The sequence below is a fragment of the Nomia melanderi genome, chromosome 9, assembly GCF_051020985.1.
Source record: "Nomia melanderi isolate GNS246 chromosome 9, iyNomMela1, whole genome shotgun sequence".
NCBI classification, from domain to species: domain Eukaryota; kingdom Metazoa; phylum Arthropoda; class Insecta; order Hymenoptera; family Halictidae; genus Nomia; species Nomia melanderi.
Window position 1 is genome coordinate 13,880,882 of NC_135007.1, and position 20,791 is coordinate 13,901,672.

Consider the following 20,791-nt stretch of genomic DNA (forward strand, 5'->3'; position numbering starts at 1 on the left):
AGGCCAGGGAGGCGCACGCACGACCCGCTTCTTAAAATTTCCCAAAAACGACCGCGTTAATTTCGAGGCTCGCAATAAACCGGCCTTGTCGGCGTTAAGCTACACCGAAACAAGCCGCCTCGATCCCACGGGCTGTCCTCGAGATTGATTGCTCGCTTCTTCCCCGAGCGGTGGGTGACCCGGCGAAATTGTCAGTTTTGTTTCGCGGCTGGCCCTTTAAAAGGGCGCGCCGAAGGGGAGGTGTTCGATGGGAACGTGGGTGGGGGGACTTGAAATGATACACAGGTAGCCCGGCGTCGAGGGCCTTCGGCGCGGCTTCGGCGAGCCTTGTTCTACGTCAAAGTAGAAGAGGACGGTCAAGTGTCTGGCAGCCACTCGTCAAATAATAAATCGAGCATCGCCGGCCCGATTTCGAATCTCCCGTCTTCCCTTTCGGATTCGTCGCTCGTATATTGCTTTTCTTTGTGATACTGCTCTCCCGTTCGAGAGCCGAGATCGGGCAATCCTTTCCCAGCCGAACGTCCTGCAATATCGCCGAGAGGGGCGCGGGTCTGATCTCGTTAACGAGCATTTTCGGCTGGGAAATTGAATTCACGGGAAGCAATAGTGGAGCTCGCCGCGGAAACTCGTCCAGCGGTGTCTCGGCGAGCGTAGGCCGGCAGCGGTTAAAACGCTGGAGGAGATTGAATAAGACAGAAGCATCTTATCGGCGAAGTTATTCATCGGTTTCCATTGGGGCCCGCTTTGTCTCTGTGAACGCCAGTCATCGGCGACGGACAAAGCGGAATGGAGACAGATGAATCGGGTTACAGGCGCGGCGTTCCGCGTTTTCCAATTACCTCCGAGTAACTCGTCCATTTAACGTGCACTCGCCTTGGCCAGTTTGATCCCTTTCAAAAGCGTTCCTCCTTCGACGTTGCGCCGAGGTATCTATCCTCTCGGAGCAGACGCGGAACAAGTGGAAAAGGAAGCGTCTACGGCGGGTTCCGGGGCTCCGCGACAGTTGACAAACGACCACGATATTGTGTGTTATCTGCATTTTCACTAGATAAAGAGGAACGGCGAGAATAGGGCCGGAAGACGAGGTCAGCGCGCGAAAAATATGCTGCTCGTTTGTATCGGTCGCTTAAGCGCTCCATCATTCCTCCCGATCTCTCATTCCCGTCGCGCCGAGCGCGGCTATTGCAAATAGTCGCGATACATTCGCCGCGGCGTCTCCGTGTTTCGCGAATATTCGCGAGGAGGCGCGCGATTACGGGCGATCGATCCGGCCGTTAATTTTTCGAGGATGCCGTAACGCGCGGCGAGCGAGGACGACGCGACAATCACGCGAATACGTGACGATCGACCGCGCATTCGGAATTGATTCGTCGCGGGTAGTTAACCAGCGGCCAGAGTTGATATCGGGGAAGGCTTCCCGCGCGCGATCAGCAATCCGTTGGACATCGCGAAACTTTCAGCGCCGGGGGACCACCGTGGCGGGACGAGAAACAGATGAACGCGTCGGTGTCACGGCAAAATAAACGACGCGCGGATAATAAGAGCAACGAAGTCCCGGGGACGCGATATAACACGCGTATCTCTCCCGTGGAAGGGAAATGAAAAAGCTTCCCCGGCGACGACGTGCTGGCGAAGTCATCTGAAATTGATTTCGGAATCGGTCGAAAAAATAGAGCGGAAGGAATACGAGCTCCAGGAATACGGGCGGGCGAGTGCGCGCGACTCGTTCGTTCGCCGCGTTAGGGTAATCCTTCAGGAAATGAAAAATGATGTTCCCTGTTCCGAGGTGTCCGCGAGAGACGCCGGCGCACGCCCACGCGAGCAAACGTTTAATGAGAACACACCGCTTTGATGCAATTTTTCTCCCTCGGCCATCATTCCCTAGCCACGCGGCCGCGTTAAGTGGTTCGCGGAGCGTCCGAATGGGATTTAACGAGCTCTAAAAGTGAACTGGTTTGCGCGTCACCGTCGGGGTAACATTTAGGCAGCCGCGATATTAGACGTCACCGAGAATCATGGTGTCCCATGAACGTAACCAACGTTCCATGGACGTAATCCGAGCCGTCGAGCAGCTAAATGTCAACCGCTCCGCGAAATATCGAGTTTCGACATTTACCGCGTCTTCGGCGGGATGTTCGCGTCTGATAACACGCGAAAATGCTAATGGGTTCCACGCTGTGCGTTAAGCTCGCACGGGGAAGTTCCCAGGCGTGGACCACTAAAAACTACAGCGCTTCGAAACCGTCGAATGACGTCGGCGTGTACGAACTTCCGCCTTTCTACGGTGTAATCCTCCGGCAGCGCGAACTTGCGTCCCGCGGCACGGAAACGTTAACCCTGGCCGAGAAGTTGGCTTATTCAAGATTACACTGTCAAAACTTGCGGGCCGCGCGAAAGCCGCGTCGTAAATCCGTGTGACCGCGATCCCGTCTGCCCGAACGTTCGACGTATCGTCCCCTCTTTTCTACAGGGAAACCTTCTCCCGCGGATCGGCCGACTTGCGCGTACAAATGGCCGCTCGCCGGCCAGCTCGGACGGCCGCGCCGACTTTAATTCTCTCCGCATTGATGTATCGCGGCAGCAAAGTTGCGGCGAACCGTGCGCAACATTTCCGCTCCGCGGGCCAGATAACTTTCGAATTAAAGCGTCAACTCGTGCGAAACCGATTTTTCAAGCACGCCCCGTTACACTCGGCGTTACCGTCGCTGTTGCTCGGCGAGTCGCGCATGATTCTCGTGGCTTTATCCGCGTTCCCCGGTGTTTCGGCGGCGGCGTTCGTCATTCCCGCGATAATGCCAGTTTACACGGGGCGCGTTGCATCAGCGTTTCGCAAACTTTCTAACGACGCGACGGTTTACGTCGGCGTGGCCGCGCTCGATTCCCTTCTATCACCGGTTGCCACGGGCGAACTCCGACTCGGTCGTAAGTAGTTACGAGCGATCATGGTCCGGCGTCCGCCCAAGTGCCTGCGAAACTTCCGCGGAATCGTTACGTAGCTGCAGACACGCGTCGCGGGAGCATAAAGCGTGGCAGTTTCTTTCTCCGAGCTTTGTAAGAGCTTCCGCGTGGCTTAACGGGAACAACGCATCGGTGAAAACCTCCGCGTTCGTTTAAAGTTGCGAAGCTCGCGCACGCCCGGCGCGGAACTTGTTCCCTCGAAGTTCGACGCTCGTATTACCGGCGTTTGTTCGTCCGAACCGTCGGCGCGATCCGTTCCGCGTCAACTGATCGCCATAGGACAAGTAATGGCCGCGCTTCCGTCGACTAACGAGTAATCCTGGCGCGGATCCCTCGCGAGCGGGCGCGCGCCTTCGCCCGCGGAATCGTTTGTTGCGAAGAAATCGCGCGGCACGACGTTCCTTCGCCGTTCCCGCCCGATACATCGGATCGTCCCATTTTCAGGACCATAAACTTTTATTCCTCCTCTCGCTTGACAATAAAATAGATTGTTCGTTCCGCATGGGAACATTATGTCCGAGCAACGAGACGTGAATGCGTGTTCCGTTCCCGGTAACGGAAGAACGTTGGGGAGGGAGCCCGCTTTTTTTCGTACGACGAGCAGGCCTCGAATGATACCGTACATAAGAGAATAGCGACCCGACGAATTTACGGCGACGTTCCGCCGCGCAAGACGGTATAATCAGACAGCCGGCTCTCCCATCAGGAGCCGTAGCTTGTTTCTCATCGGCCGCGCTGTTCCGATTGCTAACTAAGGAATCTCCTGGCCCGGGGCAATTTTCTGTTCCATCGGTTCCCCTGTTCCGCTCCCAGACGTCGCGCACAATGGCCGGCCGAACCGAAAGCCATGACTCCGAGACACGGGGAATCGTCTCCGCGTTGATACAGATTCCTCCTCGGTCCGCGGGGATCCCGACGAAGTTTCCGGAAACTCGACGTCCGTGCGTGGAAAAGCAATTTTACAAATTGTTCTCCGATCGGGAGTCGCGCGGCAGTCTGGTCACGTTCCCGGCGATCGCGGCGGGAAACGGATGATATTCGATGCTCGGGAAAAACCGATCGAAAGTCGGCTACTCGCCCGATTCCGAGAGAGTCGTTTAATATTATTAAGCACGTCTGCACGCCGTTATCGAGCCTGCGTCTTGTCGGAACGCCACGATTTCCCCAGTATTTCGCGCCGCGCGACGCGGAATCTCTCTCGTTTCCGCCTCGCCCGTTCTCCTTGATGAAGCGTCCCGGGTAACAATATTTATAGGAATTATTACTCGGTCTCGTTAGCAGCCGCCTATTTCTATGCGCATACGTATCCGCCCGGGTGCGCGGAACGCGAGGAAATTCGGGCAGAAACCTCGGCTGCAATTGAAACTCACGACGGCGCGCGATAATGGAGTTAAACGTCGCGGCGCGTTTGCCCGTGTAACGGGAAACGCGGAGCCGAAATTACGGATGAGCGGGGAAGATTGAATTCGGCGCATGAGCGATCGCCGGCGCTGCCGTTTTATCGGCGAGACGGTTTTCTGCCGGACTATCGATGGCTGGAATCGAGGCGAGCGGTCGCCGCGGGCCACGCGAAACAAAGGATGTTCCCGAGCGAAGATCCTTTCCGGTGAAGAAGCACGGCGATTCGGTTTTCTCGGAGCGGGTCATTAACGAAGTTACCGTTGCCCCGAAGAAACTTGCAGCTGCGTATCGGGACGATTGAAAATCGGGGGGAAACGCGGCGCGACTCGAGGAAAGTCGGGTCGGTAAATCTGTAGCTTACCTCGAGCTGACGCACTGTAATCGACGCACTGAGCTTCAAAAATCGCTGTTATTAGTCGTACGGTCGTAGTGTGATTAAGTGGAACTTCATAGGAAGTATAAAGAGAATGACTTTGGAATAAATTAATCGAACTGAATTCTGTGGAATGGATGATATTCCTGGGAGCAAGTAGAATGTTGATACGAAATTGCCTAAGAGAGTTACGACGTCTTGCAACTGAGAAATGTAGTAGATTAGTAGATTCGTAATCAGAGAAACGAAAGACATTGCAATGTTAATTTTTCGGTACTAACGATTTTTTGATATATACATGACGTACGAAACTTTAAGAGATTTGTAATCATCGATGCGAAAAACCGTCGAGTACAGAGATCAGGTTCGATCGAAGTGTATTTCGAGCTTTCAGAGAGATTTCAGATATTTAGGAGCACCGCGCGACATCGTGTCGGATTCCACGATACGAGACGAGCCCTCGTGCGCTTTTCGCGAGCTATCCACCCTCGTCACCGTCCGCCTTGAATAATTGCTCGTTAAGACTCACGACTTTGGCTTCTCTTTCTCCTGTCTCCCCTCGCGTTATCTCTCGAGCAAACACACGTAAATCTGCCGAAAGTAGGATCGTTCCTCCTCCGCTCTACGTTACGGATTACGTGGCGACCGGCAATTGGCCGGTATCCTCGAGGTCCGTCGAACGATGCGTCGATGCTCGTCCTAGCGTAGCTGCCGTAATATCCGCGCGGGGCGGGTGAACCGATTTATCAAACTATCAAAGTTGCACGCGATCCGGCGTCCTGAATTCATTTATTTTCAGTGCGATCCCGGCGTGGCGGTTGATAGATTCTTCCACGCTCTCTACTCGGCGAAGAAGAATGATCTGATACCGCTGTTGCTGGGCACCGCCTGCTCCGAGGTTACGGAGACCTTGGCGAAAATCGTGCCCTACTGGAACGTGACCCAAGTCTCGTTCGGATCCACCGCACCTGCTCTCTCGGATACCACCGAGTTCCCGCTGTTCTTGCGGACCGTTGCGCCCGACTCGAGTCACAATTCGGCGAGGATCGCTCTCATCAAGCATTTCGGCTGGGACACGGTCACGACCCTGTCGCAAACAGGCGACATGTACTCGCTGGTAAGTAGAAGGGACCCGATACGGTAACCGATGCGGAAATTCAATCGAGCGTGCGGCGGTCTGCTCGCCGTCGCCGCCAGCCAGCCAGCGGCGCGCGACGCGCGGCCGAGTAATTTCGTTAAAAAGTCGCCCCCGGGTGCGCGGGTGAATTTTCAGATATGCACGCGCAAAGCAGGTACGTTCCACGCGAAATTCCGCTCTGTCCGAAAGTTGCATAACGCGATGACGAGTCGCGGCCGCGTCTCTGTTTTCAGGCTGTGAACGATCTAGTCACGGAACTGGAGCAGGCGAATATCACGTGCACGGCGACCATCACGTTCGCGGAGAACGATTACAAAGAACAGCTGCGGACTTTAAAAGTAAGACACGCCTAAAGCTTTAAACTTCATTGAATTTTTCCGACGAGCTCCGCGGTGGATTGCTACCACTTGACGCGCATAGTTACGCGACGGCTTCGCCGTTCCCGACGCCGAGAATTTTACTTGCTAAACCGCATTCACCGGCGGCGTGTCGCGGCCGGAGCGCCGAGGGTTCGCATGAAAAAGAATTCAAACTCGGCATCCGGGCGCGGGGGATTAACACGCCGCCCGTTCCCGCGGTCTCCGCGGAGCGGAATACCGGCGTCTCGGCTTTAAAGATCTATGTCAACGATTCGGACGCTTTGTCGAGCCGCGCCCCGAACGCTCCGACGAGAAGAATCGTTGTAAGAGGAGCCGGCGAAGGGAATCGAGTTAGTCCCGGTCTTCCGTAGCTCTTTCGTTACAGTTCATAACTAATTACTCGCCGCGTCTAACGCGATCAGCTCGCGCGAGGAGACGCGACGCTCGGGATGAGCGGCGGGAAAATGGCCGACGAGCAGAAAGATCGTTCAGCCAGACTTTTTACACGGTTACAGGAGTTGGACACGAGAATCATCATCGGGAGTTTCTCACCGCGACTGGCGCCGCGAGTTTTCTGCGAGGTAAGTCGCTGGAGAACTTGTAGAAACTCGGTCGCGTTAGAAAAGCACCGTTCGTGGTGCATTTTTCTCCGTTGGAGCGCGGATATAGAGGATCGTGGATAAAGAATAGATACCGCGTGGCAAATAATCGTGCAGTTGTTCCTCGCTGCTCGCTGCTCAAATTTGTCCACCGTTCGTCGAGATAACCGACGATCACAGGCGCTAATCGATCACAGGCTGCGTCCTGAAAACATCGAAGAGACAGATGCACTGAAACGTATCGAGGGAGCGCAAACAGATTGAATCCAACTGACCCGTGGCGCGCGATAGCCCCGCGTGAATTCGACTCTGGAAACTCCGTTCGTCAACTGCGAGGATTCAATGGACGCGGAGGGGAAACGCGGCCGCGGTAAACGTCGGCGACGCTTTTAAAAGCGCGGAACCACGGCGCCCTTTTTCTCTTTTTTTCATCGCGGCTTCCGTTTTCGGCGACACGGTGCGTCTGGAATTCTCTTCGAACGGCGAGCAGATAAAACGGCGGTCGGCGTGTTCCGGGTTTACGAGCCGTTCGGCCGCTCGCCGACGACAGCTCAATTACGAATTTTTACAGGCCACTCGTAAAATCGTCGTTTCCGCGACGAATTGCGGCCCCTTGTCGTTGACACCGCGACATTAAAGCGTCCGGGGGGCATTATTTTTCCATTTTCGCGGCGGGTAACGATCCTCGCGTACGTGTTTCGTCGGCTCGTGTCCCCCCCGCGCCGATCGATTAGCTAAAATGCACCGTCCGCGCGGAGGAGGTTTGCGCCTCGGTTTTCAGCCGGGAGCCGATGAAATGCAAACACATGGTCGCAGCTTGTGTTCCAGCTAAGCGAATAATGAACATTGTGTCAAAGTAGGACGCGATTCCTCCCTCTTTCTCGCCCCGCCGTCCCTCGTCTTTATCATTATTCTCCGGCTCGCTTTACATTTAGAGACCGATGCTTTCGGAGGACCACTCGGCGGCTGGTGTATTGGAAAAATTTTTAACCGCCCGCTCGGCTCGCATACTAATAACCCGTGGCAAATTGGGTCGCGCACAATTAAATCATTAAAATAATTTTAAAGAAGACGTCTCCGCCGGATCTCACCCCCGTTCCTCCGGAATTCCGGCGACCCTAAGGCGAACTTTTCGACGCTCGCCGGCCCGAAACGCACGCGTCGGCCATCGCGGAAACTTTCGCCGGGTCTCCGCCCGCCGAATCGGCGAGGGGCCGGGCGCGGAGCTAATTTGTTCCGTTGTCGGAGAAACTTGATTGCTCATCGAAAATTAGCCGGGAAATGGAAAAGTTGCACTGCCCGGTAATGTCCCGGCGCTCCGGGGTTCGCCGGGATTGTATCAGCGTCAGCGAATCGCGCTTCTGATTTACACCGGTATCGCCGACACGCCGCCGCGGACCGTTTCACGAAAATACGTCGAGGTCGGATTGCGAACGCTGGCGTAACGCGAACTCGCAACAAATGCTGGACCGACCTTCCTCCGATGCTCTTTAAACCCCGTTATCGGTCCCTCAGGTATCACGGTTCGCCACCTGTCCGCCCTATAGAAACCCCAATGTCGATACACTCGCGCGAAACGTATCCGTTTACCCTCACCCTCGTCCGAGCGAGTCGAGTCGGTTATATCCACGTTAATTCCTCGTTGGTCTGTCGTTCGTCTTTCTTCGGTTTTCTCTCTTTTTGTTCGCGAACTCGCTGGACGCTTCGTTAGAACCTTATTAGGGGAAAAATCACGGATTCGCGCGGTGTAACCGACCGGACGACGGCCGGCTTCCATGTAGGGCTATTTTTCATCGGGACACGGTTTCCCAGCTGCCTCGGTCGGCTGCACCATTACCCGGCCGGAAATAATTAGCGGTGGAAAGCAATAAACGGGAACGCAGGCGTTAGATCGGCGGTGCCGGTGTCTTTTTTCCCATTGGAACAATTGCGCCTCTCGTTACTCGGCCGATGCTTAATAAACGCGGGTCGGGATCGGTCGTTCGTTACGCGGATACTCGGCCGGGACGTGGCTTTCCTCTTTTCTTCGGCGCGCGCTGCGAAACAAGAAGCCCGCGGAAAACGTTCCTGTCGTAAATCAACGGAAATTACGGCGAACGCCTGTACGGGAACTCGTCGTTTCATGGAGTATAGTTTCCGAGGGCTTCGTTTCGCGATCGAACGGAATTTATCGTCGCCCTGCGCCTATCACCCGTTTAATCGCAATGTAAACTCACGGGGAAAAATAAAGAGAACACCTGGACGGGCGGAACGGTCGCGCGCGTACGCGCGGACGCCCGGGAACAGCCTGAACCGTAAATAATACACGGCATTACTTACGGTGCATCCGAGGCACGCGTCGCTCTATATCTCTTTATTACCATTTTTACTGCGTTCCCCGTTCTTGCTGGAACGAAGAGACCGGTCTGATTTACGCGAGCGTCGCCGTTCGACGCTGCGAACTACGGCTACTTTACTTTCGCGCTTCTCGCCCGTTTCCGGAAGCGTATCACGCTCCGCGCGCGCCGCGTTCGTCGTTCTCGCTTTCCCAGCCAAGGAACGCGCCTCGGCTTGCAAATACGTATTTGTTCTACAGTAATAGTCTCCATAAAGAATCACTGTATCAGTGCAAAGAGAAAAAGTTGCTCCATTAAATATCTACTGTTCGACGATTTCGACCAACTGCGACGATTCGTCGCGCGACCCAGTTTTTTAGGTTCGCGCGGCGACCGAGCTCGCCGAGACAGTCGCGTGTGACCGCGAGCGAACGATCGGTTTCCCGAAGAAATGCGGAACTTTCGAAGAACGAGGACCGCCGGCGATAACGGCGCGCTTCGCGACAAGTTTCGCGAGTTCCCCCGGCGAAAGTTAATATCGACATCGATAGTCGGTGGCTCGACGCAACTCGGCTCGGCCGCGCGAGCGAAATCGATTACCCGAACGCGAAAACTTTTTACCGTAAACGGGTAAAAACGTAGAGGAACTATGGGATTTCTCGGTTTCGGCTAGCTTGAACCGCATACGACGCCGGAAACGCGATTCGACGATAATCGAAAGACGCGTGCGACGTTTTCGATAGAATGAAAGGCTTGCGTCGCGAGATGTGCTTTATTAAGACGTCCCCCGGATCTCGGGACGTTCCCGGCTATACCGAGCGACCACCCACTCAGAAGCCTATCGACGAAGTATTTCCGGTATGCCAATGGCTCCCTCCGAGGTTCCAGATGCGCGTTGCATTCCCCGCGATTTTTTCTACAGTAGCCTCGCCGCGAGGAGTGCGACCCCATTAACTTTCTTCGCTGGCAAGTGCACTCGACGATCGATCCTTGCAGACGGACGTATCGCGACGGCACGTCGAGAATGTGGGTAACGCTGCGTTAATTTCACGGTGTGCGCGACACGGACAGACGGCAGGAGCGAGAGAGAGAGGGAGGAGAGGTGCATTTTTCCTGAAACATATAAAACTCGGGCGCGTAATGAACTCGTCTGTTTTCCCGGCGAGATAAAAGACTTATCCGAGTGTGCTGCATGTATTCGCGGGAACATAAAGAGCGAAGCTGCCAGCGGGAGCCAATTGCGAGGCTCGCACCGTCCGTTTCGCCCGGTCTCGCGAAAGAAAAGCGAAAGTCGGGAAAACAAACGGGTCGCGCCCGTAAGTGTCCAGCTTAATCGGTTCGTTCGCTTTGTTTCGCCGGCCGCAATTAGGCATGGAAGCTAGGCATGCACGGAGGCGACTATGCATGGATCCTGCCAGGTGACACGATCGACCTGTCGGGGCTCGCGAGCAATTGGTGGCACTCGGGGCCAGAGGAATGCACGCCCTCGCAGCTATGGCAAACCCTAGCCGGATTGATCATCGTCAAGAGCCACGCTGCCGTCATGGGGAACGAGATTAGCTTGTCGGGCCTGGTAAGTGCCTCTCCGATCGTTTGCCTTTCCCCAATTACGCCCTCGCGCTCATTTGCAGCGCGTGGAAAACGCGTTCGAGTGTCGTACGCTCGGGGGAGAACGATCCGTCTCAGTCGAGTAATCGCGCGACCCCGCTCGAATAGTTATCGCCCGTTGCGCAAAGAAATTCCGCCGGAAGGAGGTTTCGCGGTAGCCGGTGATTAATGTACCGTCCGACCCCGGTTCGAAGGAAGACAAAGCGATTCGGAGCTTTCTTGCCGGCTGTGATTACCCGATATCGCGTTAAGAGAGCATCCCTCGATAATATCGGCCAGGAAATCGCGCGCACGAAAGAAACGCGGGTTATAGATTTCGACCGGAGAGCTCCGCGATTGAATTTCCTTTCGCGGAGAACGAAAGTCGACGAAACGTCACGGCGCATCGGGTCACGGATTCGATAATGGGTACGAACTTGCCCGTATCGAGCGTTTCCGTGCTCGAGCGATCGAGCTAACGATGAAATCACGTGTCGCTAATTATTGTTCGTTCCGTGCGGTATGCCCGTCCGTGGGTCCCTCCTAATTGGTCACGCATCCTTTCCGATCCGTGCCGCGAGCTTCGCTCCCGATTCGTCCGCGACGGAACCGTCCCCCGCGAAACCGTTCGTCTTCTTGGTTTTACGAACGACGCCATGAATAATTCCGGCCGCGCTCGCGTGCGCGCTGAATATTTACCGCGCGTGCACGCGGAAAAATAGAAATTCGCGGCCCCCGCGGGCTTACACGCGGCGTCGGGACCAAGAAGGGTACGCGACGCGCGGCGACCGTCTTGTTTGCATACTCAAGCAACCGGCGCGCGAAGCAGGCCGGATTTTCCATTACACGGGAGAGAAACCCGACAGGCCCGGTCGGTCGTTTCGTACTGTTTCGATTCGACGGGAACGACGCGTCGTTTCGACGGGATATAACCGACGGTTGTGTAAGCGGTCTTTCCGACACGTTCCGGCGAGCATGATCGCAGAAACCGGCGAGATTTCGATAGCCCCGGGAGGCGATGGTAATCCGTCGGAATCATCGCTTGAGAACGCAACGACGGAACAACCTCGATCAAATTTCCACGCGCGTTTAACGGGGGCGCGGGCGAGATTCCATCGAAACCGAAACAGTTTCCAATCTGTCGGACAAACTGCGGACGGCTGTCGCGCTCTTTGTCGCGCGCACGCGAACCGTTTAATTTGTTAATAACCGGCCGCGCCGCCGAAGACACGCGAGCACACACCGCGCCGCGCCGTTCGGCGAAATGAAATTTATTTTCCTCTCGTAACAATTGTTTGCCCGGGGCGAGCAACGCGCTCGGGAAAAAAAAACACATCGCCGTCTATTTTCCCGTCTATCAGGCCCGAAACCATTCCCTCCCGCGGCAATTCCGCTTTCCGCGATGCATAGCGATGGCCGCTTCGGCGAAAGAGATTTACCTTCCTTCCCGGTGAGGTGAGCTAACAAAGGGGAAGAGTTGGCCGCGTCCGCGCGCCACCAAGATACACCGAGATTGCGAGTCTTCTTTTTATTTAATCCTCGCCGTGAAACCTTTATCAAGCCCCGGGACACGCAGAGGGAGTGTTCGCGCATATTTCCAAGGGATTACGCCGGGCTCCGCCGTAACTGCTATTACACTCGACGAAAAGAACCGTTGAACCTAACGCGGATACGATCGTCTTTTGCGCAGACGAGCAGCAGCTTCACCTCGGAACTGGCCAGAATCGGTGTGACGCATTCGAAATACGCCGCGCAAACGTACGACGCTGTCTGGACCATGGCGCTCGGCCTCGAGAGGACGGAGATCGTGCTGAACAAAGAGAACTCGTCGCTGGCGCAGTACACGCACAAGAGAAAGGACATCGCGAAGAAACTTCTGGAGCAGATGAAGCTTCTTCGTTTCGTCGGAGTCTCGGTGAGTAGGTGGGACAATGGTCGATCGACGGAAACACATGGGCAAAGGGAGCGGAACGGCCGGCGCAGCGACGCTAACAGTCTCCTCCGGACTGTTCAACGTCTGTCTAAACGTTTCTGTTCGAGCACGTTAACAACCGCGCCACGTACGCGAGGCGCAGCAAAATTAGCGGGCCACCTCGCTCTTCTTCCGCTCCCGACGTACTCATCAATCACCCGCCGAGGCAATAATGGCGGGTCTTCCGGTCCCTAAGCTATTCGACCAGCAAAACGCGTGCACCAATTTCGTAGGCCACACGGTTTGCGGGTTGAGAGTTCATTAACCGCGGGACAACATCGTTTAAGGACGATCGATTGCTCCGGTGAATCATTGATAATTCAACGGCCGCTCGTGAGCGTCGTTAATTTCATCGCGTGCACATCGATCGGGAAGAATTGGTTCATTGTGTCGTGTCGTTTCAGGGTCCCGTCTCGTTCGATGGAGCGGATCGCGTCGGTATCACGGCGTTCTATCAGATGCACGGTGAGTAGCGCTTACTTTTCAGGGAACGGTCCGCGATTCCCGGAGTGCAGCGCGCACGCGAGCCCCGACAATGGGCTCCGCTCGTAAGAAGCGATGCATGAAAGGGGAAATCGGGACGGCGAGCCGGGGAGCACAATTGTGCGCATCGCGGACACTCGCGTCGCTGTTAACTGACACGTTTTAACGGGGGGATGAACCCATTTACAGGATTCGCATTGTGAACTGTCCGGTCGACGGTATGATTTCAACCGACAGGATAGCGCTGCGACGTCTCTCGTAATGAATTCCGCCGCTAAGTGCGACGCGTTCGATCGGCCGATTTATCGGGTACCGTCTCGTCGTCCACTCGGAATATTTGGATTGCCCGTTTACAGGACGAGCGGCAAGTCGCGTGGAAATCCGATGATACGATTCGAGAAGAATTCACGGATCGTTTAACGCCCGCGTCTACCTCTCGCTCGCAGTGTTCGCCGAACGGAACACCGACGAACGCGTCGACACGGTTTTTAAGAAACCGTCGACACGGATCCGCGTTTGACACGTTATTTACATCGGTCGCGGCCGGGGACAGAATCGAAGCGTTTGCTGTCCGACCGCCTTTCACTGCGGCGGAACGAGTGCCTTTGACGAGTGCCTCGGTAAATTAACGATCGCGATAGGAGCCCGACGCGAGCCAAAATGGATCGGTCATGCACGTCGCGCTGTTCCGGGATTGTTCAAACACGAGACAATTAAACCAGCGCCGCACTTAGCCCGTCATGAATTCGGTATGTGTTTACGGTAGAGTGAGAGCGTAATTAACGCTGGAACAAGAAACAGCCCGCTACCCGGTCAAACAGAGTTATGACGAGGCAACACGAGCCCACCCCTAGTGCAAACGGTCCCTCTGCCCGGCAACCATTCATTTTCTTCGCGAGAGAGGAAATATTGATGCGCGATCATCGTTCCGGTGATCCGCGGCGAAACGGCGAACCGTCGCGTTGCGATTGCGAATATTCTAAGTAGACGTTCGCGATCGATCTTGCGTTGAACAGCGAGGAACATCGACAGCCGTGTTTAACGATGAATCAATCAGCCGCTCGGTCGCGTATCAGCCTCGAAATTTCCGTGTGGAGGACTCGCGAGGCGGTAAGCGTGGGAAATCGAGTCGAAAGAGCCGTAAGGACTCTCGATGTCGCGCGTGTGCGGGTTTCCGTGCGGCTGCCGCGGCGAGGACCGCTAGGCTGCTCGAGCCCGCGACTCGAACCTCGAAACGAGACCGGCGTGAGGTTCGTGCGAACACGAGCGAAGATGCTCGCCGTTCTACCCGCCGGATGTCGGCAAGAAGCCGATGAATAATTAATGAGAGAGGACCCGCGTGGAATCCTCGGCGAAAGGGAACGTGCCCGAGAATCCAGAAAAACCGGAGCTGGGAAACAAGAGGAGCCGGAATGTATTACATCCAGCCTGTATTAATCGTTATTCCGGCAGAAGAAGCGAGCCCGCGTTCCGCTGCCTCGGATACGAGTCAATGAATATTGTGTCAAGCTTCTTCTTCTTCTTCGTTCATCTTCCCTTCGCTTCCCGCGAATCTTTTTGCATCGACGAATTTCGCCCGTGTCAATTGTCGGACGTCCGTGGCACGGAACGCGCCCCGAGGCTACTCGCGGAGCGTACTAGCCGCTCTCCTCCGGCTAACGACGCAAGCGCATAATTTGGACGACCTCGAAACACCCGCCTCGAGAACAGACGTACGGCTCTCTGTGAAATTAAGCTTCTTTTCCGCCCCGCGACCTCGATGTATCGGTGTCGATGACACTCGCGCCCCTGCCGTCGAGGCCGTTCGTCGCCTGTTTCGATTTGAATTCGTTTAATTCGCGCGGAACGGAAGCGGCGGACCCGAGGCTCCGAATCGACGCAATCAAGGCGCCCGCCGCTCCACGCGCCGTTTTCGCGTTCACGGATTATTGTACCTACGTTCGACGCGATCGAAAATCAATCTGCCGGAAAGTGCTCGCGTTCTCGCAAGCTGCGCCATGAAATTGAGAACGGGACTCATTACTCCTCCTCCGTTCTTCTACCTGTGTCCCCCCGTCGCTCCCCTCGCTCCCATCCTTTTTTCGCCGTTTCCCTCCCTCGTTCCACATAGTCGCTATTGGACGAAGATCCGAACAATCTCTTAAAAGCCTCGATGGAAGACGCCCGCTCCTGTCTTTCGTCTTTCATTACACCTGTGTCCCGACCGCCGAAACCGTTGAAACGCGTCCTCGATCGTTAGAATCGCTCGGCCGGAGCTCGCCGGACTCGGGGGGTGGCGTTTCTTTCTTTATCCCGGTGGCTGTCAGTTTCCTTGTAAGCCGTTACGATCGTCCCAGCGGGAAACCGCTGGTTCCGCGTTGTTCGAGGTGTGGGAATGGAAGAGGACCGAAGATTGGGGCGGTACAAGAAGATTTCCGTCGCTTCGTAAAACATTTCTATGAGATTCGAAAGTCGCGCAGCTTCGCCCCGCGAAGGTGGTGTCCTACGGGATTGACGGAGGCGACCGAGTTCATGACATTTTCACCCAGTTCAGACGGCCGGACGGCCGTTCGCGGTCCCGGGGACTCGGAGCTTGGCTCGTTAACCTTGCACGAGCCTCGAAGAAACAGCTTCTTTTTCTGGTTCGCGTTTCGAGCATCGATTTCAGATAAAGTCAACGAACTGGCACGAATTTCCGACAGCGATAGCTAACGGTACTCCACAAAGAACCCTCGCCGGTTCGAGACAAATTGGATACCATCAACCGTTTGCTTCTTTACCTCCGCGCTTTCTGTTACCTCTGTTCTGTATTTTCCCTTTTTTTCTCCTTGTTTCCTCCGTTTTTTATTCCACTTTACCTCCTCCGCGCACTCTTTCATCCATCTAGCCAGGCGACAGTCGAGATCCTGCGGCTGTAATCCATCAAATCCCGTAGCGGATAACAGCCACATCGGCGCGGGTCTCGGATTTAACTTTCGAGCATAATCTCGGCGACAGGAGAAAGGAGGAGGAAGAACGCCGCCGTGCTTTCCTTCCCCTTTCACGCGACGGATCACGCGCAAAACCGCGGGATTCGCCAGAAATTGAATGTGTGTACCTACAGCCGTCGCTGTTGCGCGAACGAAAAAGTATTATCAGTTCCGAGGGACGGGAGGAGCAAAAAACTGTACGGATGATTTCGTTGTCTCCGTGGAACATTTATTATAGGAAAACGGGCGACGTTGAAGAAGGAGCAGCGCGACGCGTAAAAATGGCGGACGCGTGCTCGCCTCGTTTCCCGGCCACGCGAGGGGAAACGTACCGCGCATTGGCTTCCTGAAGATAAACCCAACACAAATATCACTGCTTCGATTCGAAACAATTTTCGCGGTGATTAGTCGCGCCAAGTAGTTCCCTGCGAAGTAATGACGACGGAAAGTAAACTGTACGTTCGACGAACGAAGTTCCGTCGGTAGTCGCATTCGATGCAAAAAACGATAAGTTGGTAACATAAATTGCGAAAGTACTCTTTCGCGGAGAGGGGAACGAGTTGGAACAGTTTCCCGTCGAAAGTTTCCAGAGAGAAGTGTAAGTCCACGTCGGAGTATAGAAATTACGGGATCGGAATTGGCGACGTCAGTTTTCCGAGGGAGACCAGGAAAAACGTGAACGCATGGAAATCTCTGTTCTTCTCTCGTTCAGAAGAAGATCTGTTGATTAAAGGAGCAGTAACTTTCAACTTGTATTACAGACTAGTGATTATTAATTAACTGTACAGGAGCGAAGGAGGTAAAGCACAAGCGCTCGCGACGTTCGAACAAAGTGCTCGAGGAAACGTGATGTAAATTCAATTGCCGAGCAATTTTCCAGAATTGTCCTTTTCGTAGGAAGCGCCGGTTACGCGACGAGTTGCGTAAACACGCGATTTTTGAATCGAGAGTATGGGAAAACTGTAAGATCGGAATTCCCAGGGCTTGCAGTATGATATAAAATTTAAAGACTGCACGGAGGTATCTCGCGAAGTTGGCCCCAGAGAATCTGACGAACGCGCGAAGATGCTTCCGCGAAAGTTCACGGCGCATCGCTCTAAAGAATCGCATCGGCGATGCAAGATCTCGTTCAATTTCGAGGAGGAAATAATACCACTCGCGGAAAGAAGACCCGTTAAAATAAAAAATGTCCGCGTTGGTTCCACTACTCGTCAACCCAGAAATAGGAGCGTATACTTGTTTAAAGATTTACCGTGACAAAGACCGAGCAGCATTTCCCGCGAATATAAACTTCGAAGCTCTCGGAAATTGGCTTTGCCTGGGAAACCTGGCAACAGGCGTGAAACGAAGCGAGTATTGTCATTTAAATGTAAACTTCGCGTTGATTTCCGTGAATATTAATAGCACCGGCGTTCCCCAACAAAATCGAAAACTCTATGAAAACCGACGGTCTTGGGTATCGTTTCCCCGTTTATTACAAGCTCGCCTCATGAATTCGTCAGCGAGATCGCGTCCAGATCCCGAGGTCGTGCTTCGATCGCGTCCGATTGATTCACGGAGCAGGTAATTGTTTCGGAAAGATTGATGCGTCGTGTTGTACGATTATTTAACTTGTCAAATGTTGCTCCGCGATCCCGCTCGAAGACTGAGGAGGTCTTAAGGTTTTTCAATTACAGACCACATGACCAGGCGGATAGCTACTTTTAACCCCGAGGATGAAAAACTGATAATGAATTGTCCAGAATGTGCAACGACGAAATGGCCCGGCGGACAACCTCCTACGGCGCGAAGGGTTTTCCGGTACGTATTAACGCGTCCGATTTTATCGTTTCAACCGCGATTTAGATCGCCCGGATCTGATTGCCGTGCCAATTGCGTCAATTATTCTGTTGCTTCTGGATTACACCGCGCATCGGTAAAATAATCGTTGACGCGTATTCTGTCATCGGTATAGTGTTAATAACGCTATGACCACGCTTCAATTCCACTTGTCATGCAGGCAGTTCCGTTTGTCGATAATTCCGGTACACCTTGCGGGTTTTGTTAAATAATGAATAACAATCTGCTGGCGCAGATACGGACGGGATATAAATATAATTATCGGCAAGCTTCGTACGTATCCGCCGGTACAGGACTCCTAACTACATGATCGTTCGTAACCAGGTATCGGTTCCCTATGCTAATAACCGCGTTATTCACGGTAAAGGGTAAACGTTGTCGCGACGCGTTCAGCGAATCTCGAGTGCGCCGCGGTTCCATGTTAACAGCGATTCCCCGCGACCGCGTAAAATTTGATCACATCGGTAATGCACATAAAACGGTTGTAAAAGTTCCCCTTATTAAACGGGGATTTTACGATAGCCGCGTATAGTCGGCGGGAACCGATATGGATGATAAAAATGTATTTGGGCGTAGGCTGACGTTTACTTTCGAGAAAAATTTCTGTTAACATCTTGCCGTTGAAATATCCGGCGAAAGTGCTCGGGCACGTGTTACGAGATGGTATCGCGGCATAAGCTGGCCATGATAAAACACCGCGATAAGCCGGAGAAAAATGAATAGAACGGGGGATGAAGCCGGCGAAGTTTGAACTTTCAATTGGAGCCGGTGCTTAGAAGGGGAACGCCGACCAATTAAAGCATCCTGGCGGGTTTTCTCGGGGCATTAGACGTTCGTTACGGCCACGGTTACGGGTTTATTAACTTTCGGCGGCATCGTAAAGGCATTGAAACGGTCGTTCTTCGTGTGCACAGGTTACGGGTGGTGACCGTGGCACCTGCAGCTTTCCTCGCGGTTACTTGCATCGCGAGCGTCGGTGTCACTCTGGCGCTGGCATTCCTGGCGTTCAATCTGCACTTCCGCAGGCACAAGTAAGTCTCGCCGGTTCGTTGCACAGAAACGCGCGATAACCTTCGACGAATTGTACAAATCGTTTCGTTTCTCGCGACCGGCAGGAGTATCAAACTTTCGAGCCCCAGGCTGAATAACATGGCGGCCGTCGGATGCGGCCTCGTCTATGCCGCGGTGATCCTTCTCGGCCTGGATCACGCCACGCTGCCGGACAGCGACGATTATTATCCGGCGGTCTGCACAGTGAGCATTCATTTTCCACAGCCGGAAAGCCCGTTGGTCCCGCGACCAATCTCGATCCCCTTTCCTCGAAATCTGATCGTGTTCGTTCCAGGCGCGAGTATACCTATTGTCCGCCGGCTTCTCTTTGGCTTTCGGATCGATGTTCACCAAGACGTACCGCGTGCATCGGATTTTCACGAAGAGCAGAAGCGGCGTCGTCAAGAACAAGGTACGGTGCCACTGAAAGATTCAGATCTATCAGGGAGCTCCCCCGTTTCCTCGGCATTACGAAAACAGTATTCGTCTGGCGCTTGCAGCTGCTGCAAGACACCCGGCTTATTAGCTTGATCTGCGTCCTCCTGCTGATAGACGGCCTCGTGGTGACCCTGTGGGTCACCTTCGACCCCATGCAGCGTCATCTGCGGAATCTGACCTTGGAGTTTAACCCGCAGGACCGCGGCGTCGTGTATCAACCTCAGGTAAACGAAATCTGGCCAGGTCCGGAGCGGATCGTTCCATTAAAAGCGTATATCGGGCATCGGTATCGTTAACTTTAACGAACGTAGCCAATTAACTTGCACGTTTGAATATGGGCGCAGGTGGAGGTGTGTCATTCGCAACACACGAACAGCTGGCTGGGCGCGCTTTACGTTTACAAAGGTCTGCTGCTCATAGTCGGTGTTTATATGGCTTGGGAAACAAGGTAAAAATACCAGACAACTGTTTTTTAACGAACTCGCGGCCGTTTGATAATTTAGCTTACGCTCCGGGGCCGAAAATTCGTTCCAACAACCGTCCTCGGAGCGTTCGGGTACGCAGAAGTTCGACCCGGGGAGGCGGGGTCGGGACGGGAATTGGAGTTTAATGAGGGATGCCATTAGGACGTTCATTAGCAAAGGTGTTTCCTCTTTTTGTCGAAGAACTGTCATTCGTATATTGGCATTACCCGTTACGAGGCGGGGGAACAGGGGGGGGGTGAGAAACGGGAGGAAAATGAAGAGGAGGCGGAGAATTTAAGGAGATAACAACGGAACATATCGACCCGTCGATAATTCCATTCGAACACGAACCGTCCGCGATTACTCGCTAATTGAATCGTTTCAGGCACGTGAAGATACCGGCGTTGAACGACTCGCAGTACATTGGCATGAGCGTCTATTTCGTCGTGATCACGTCGGGCATCGTGGTGGTGCTCGCTAATTTGATGTCCGATCGCGCGACCTTGGCCTTCGTCACGATAACCGCCCTGATCTTGGCCTCGACGACCGCGACGTTGGCGTTGCTCTTCCTCCCCCAGCTGGCGAATATTCTAGCAGGCGAGAGGGCCGACCCCGTGGTCCAAAGCCTCGGCCTGAAGATAGAGTGCAACACGAGAAGATTCGTGACCGACGACAAGAAGTAAGTCACTCGCTTCCATTCGCGATCCTCCCGTCGATTAGATTGCGCGGTTGGGAGTGGCGACGAAGAAACGGGAAAGCCGAAAGGGTGCAGGCGCGAAGAAAGAGGACGAGCGAGCATCGGCGTCGGCCGCCGAGAGCGATAAACGTCTGTCACTTGCGGGCTAATCGTTCGGACGGATCGACCTC

At 54.3% G+C, this 20,791-nt stretch overlaps 1 protein-coding gene across 4 annotated transcripts in view; it reads left to right on the forward strand.

Annotated features, from left to right (window-relative positions):
• GABA-B-R3 (gamma-aminobutyric acid type B receptor subunit 3) overlaps positions 1 to 20,791 on the forward strand; it is a 39,264-nt gene that overhangs the window by 13,800 nt on the left and 4,673 nt on the right. For 2 of the 4 annotated variants that reach the window (XM_076370440.1, XM_076370443.1), the window contains exons 3-15: positions 5,532 to 5,849; positions 6,104 to 6,208; positions 6,745 to 6,810; positions 10,513 to 10,716; positions 12,421 to 12,645; positions 13,107 to 13,167; positions 17,810 to 17,933; positions 18,887 to 19,003; positions 19,088 to 19,226; positions 19,318 to 19,434; positions 19,523 to 19,684; positions 19,805 to 19,908; positions 20,310 to 20,603. In XM_076370440.1, coding sequence (XP_076226555.1) covers positions 5,532 to 5,849; positions 6,104 to 6,208; positions 6,745 to 6,810; positions 10,513 to 10,716; positions 12,421 to 12,645; positions 13,107 to 13,167; positions 17,810 to 17,933; positions 18,887 to 19,003; positions 19,088 to 19,226; positions 19,318 to 19,434; positions 19,523 to 19,684; positions 19,805 to 19,908; positions 20,310 to 20,603 — 2,036 coding nt within the window. The remainder of the gene's footprint in view (positions 1 to 5,531; positions 5,850 to 6,103; positions 6,209 to 6,744; positions 6,811 to 10,512; positions 10,717 to 12,420; positions 12,646 to 13,106; positions 13,168 to 17,809; positions 17,934 to 18,886; positions 19,004 to 19,087; positions 19,227 to 19,317; positions 19,435 to 19,522; positions 19,685 to 19,804; positions 19,909 to 20,309; positions 20,604 to 20,791) is intronic. The other 2 variants (XM_076370441.1, XM_076370442.1) reach the window with 2 other exon arrangements.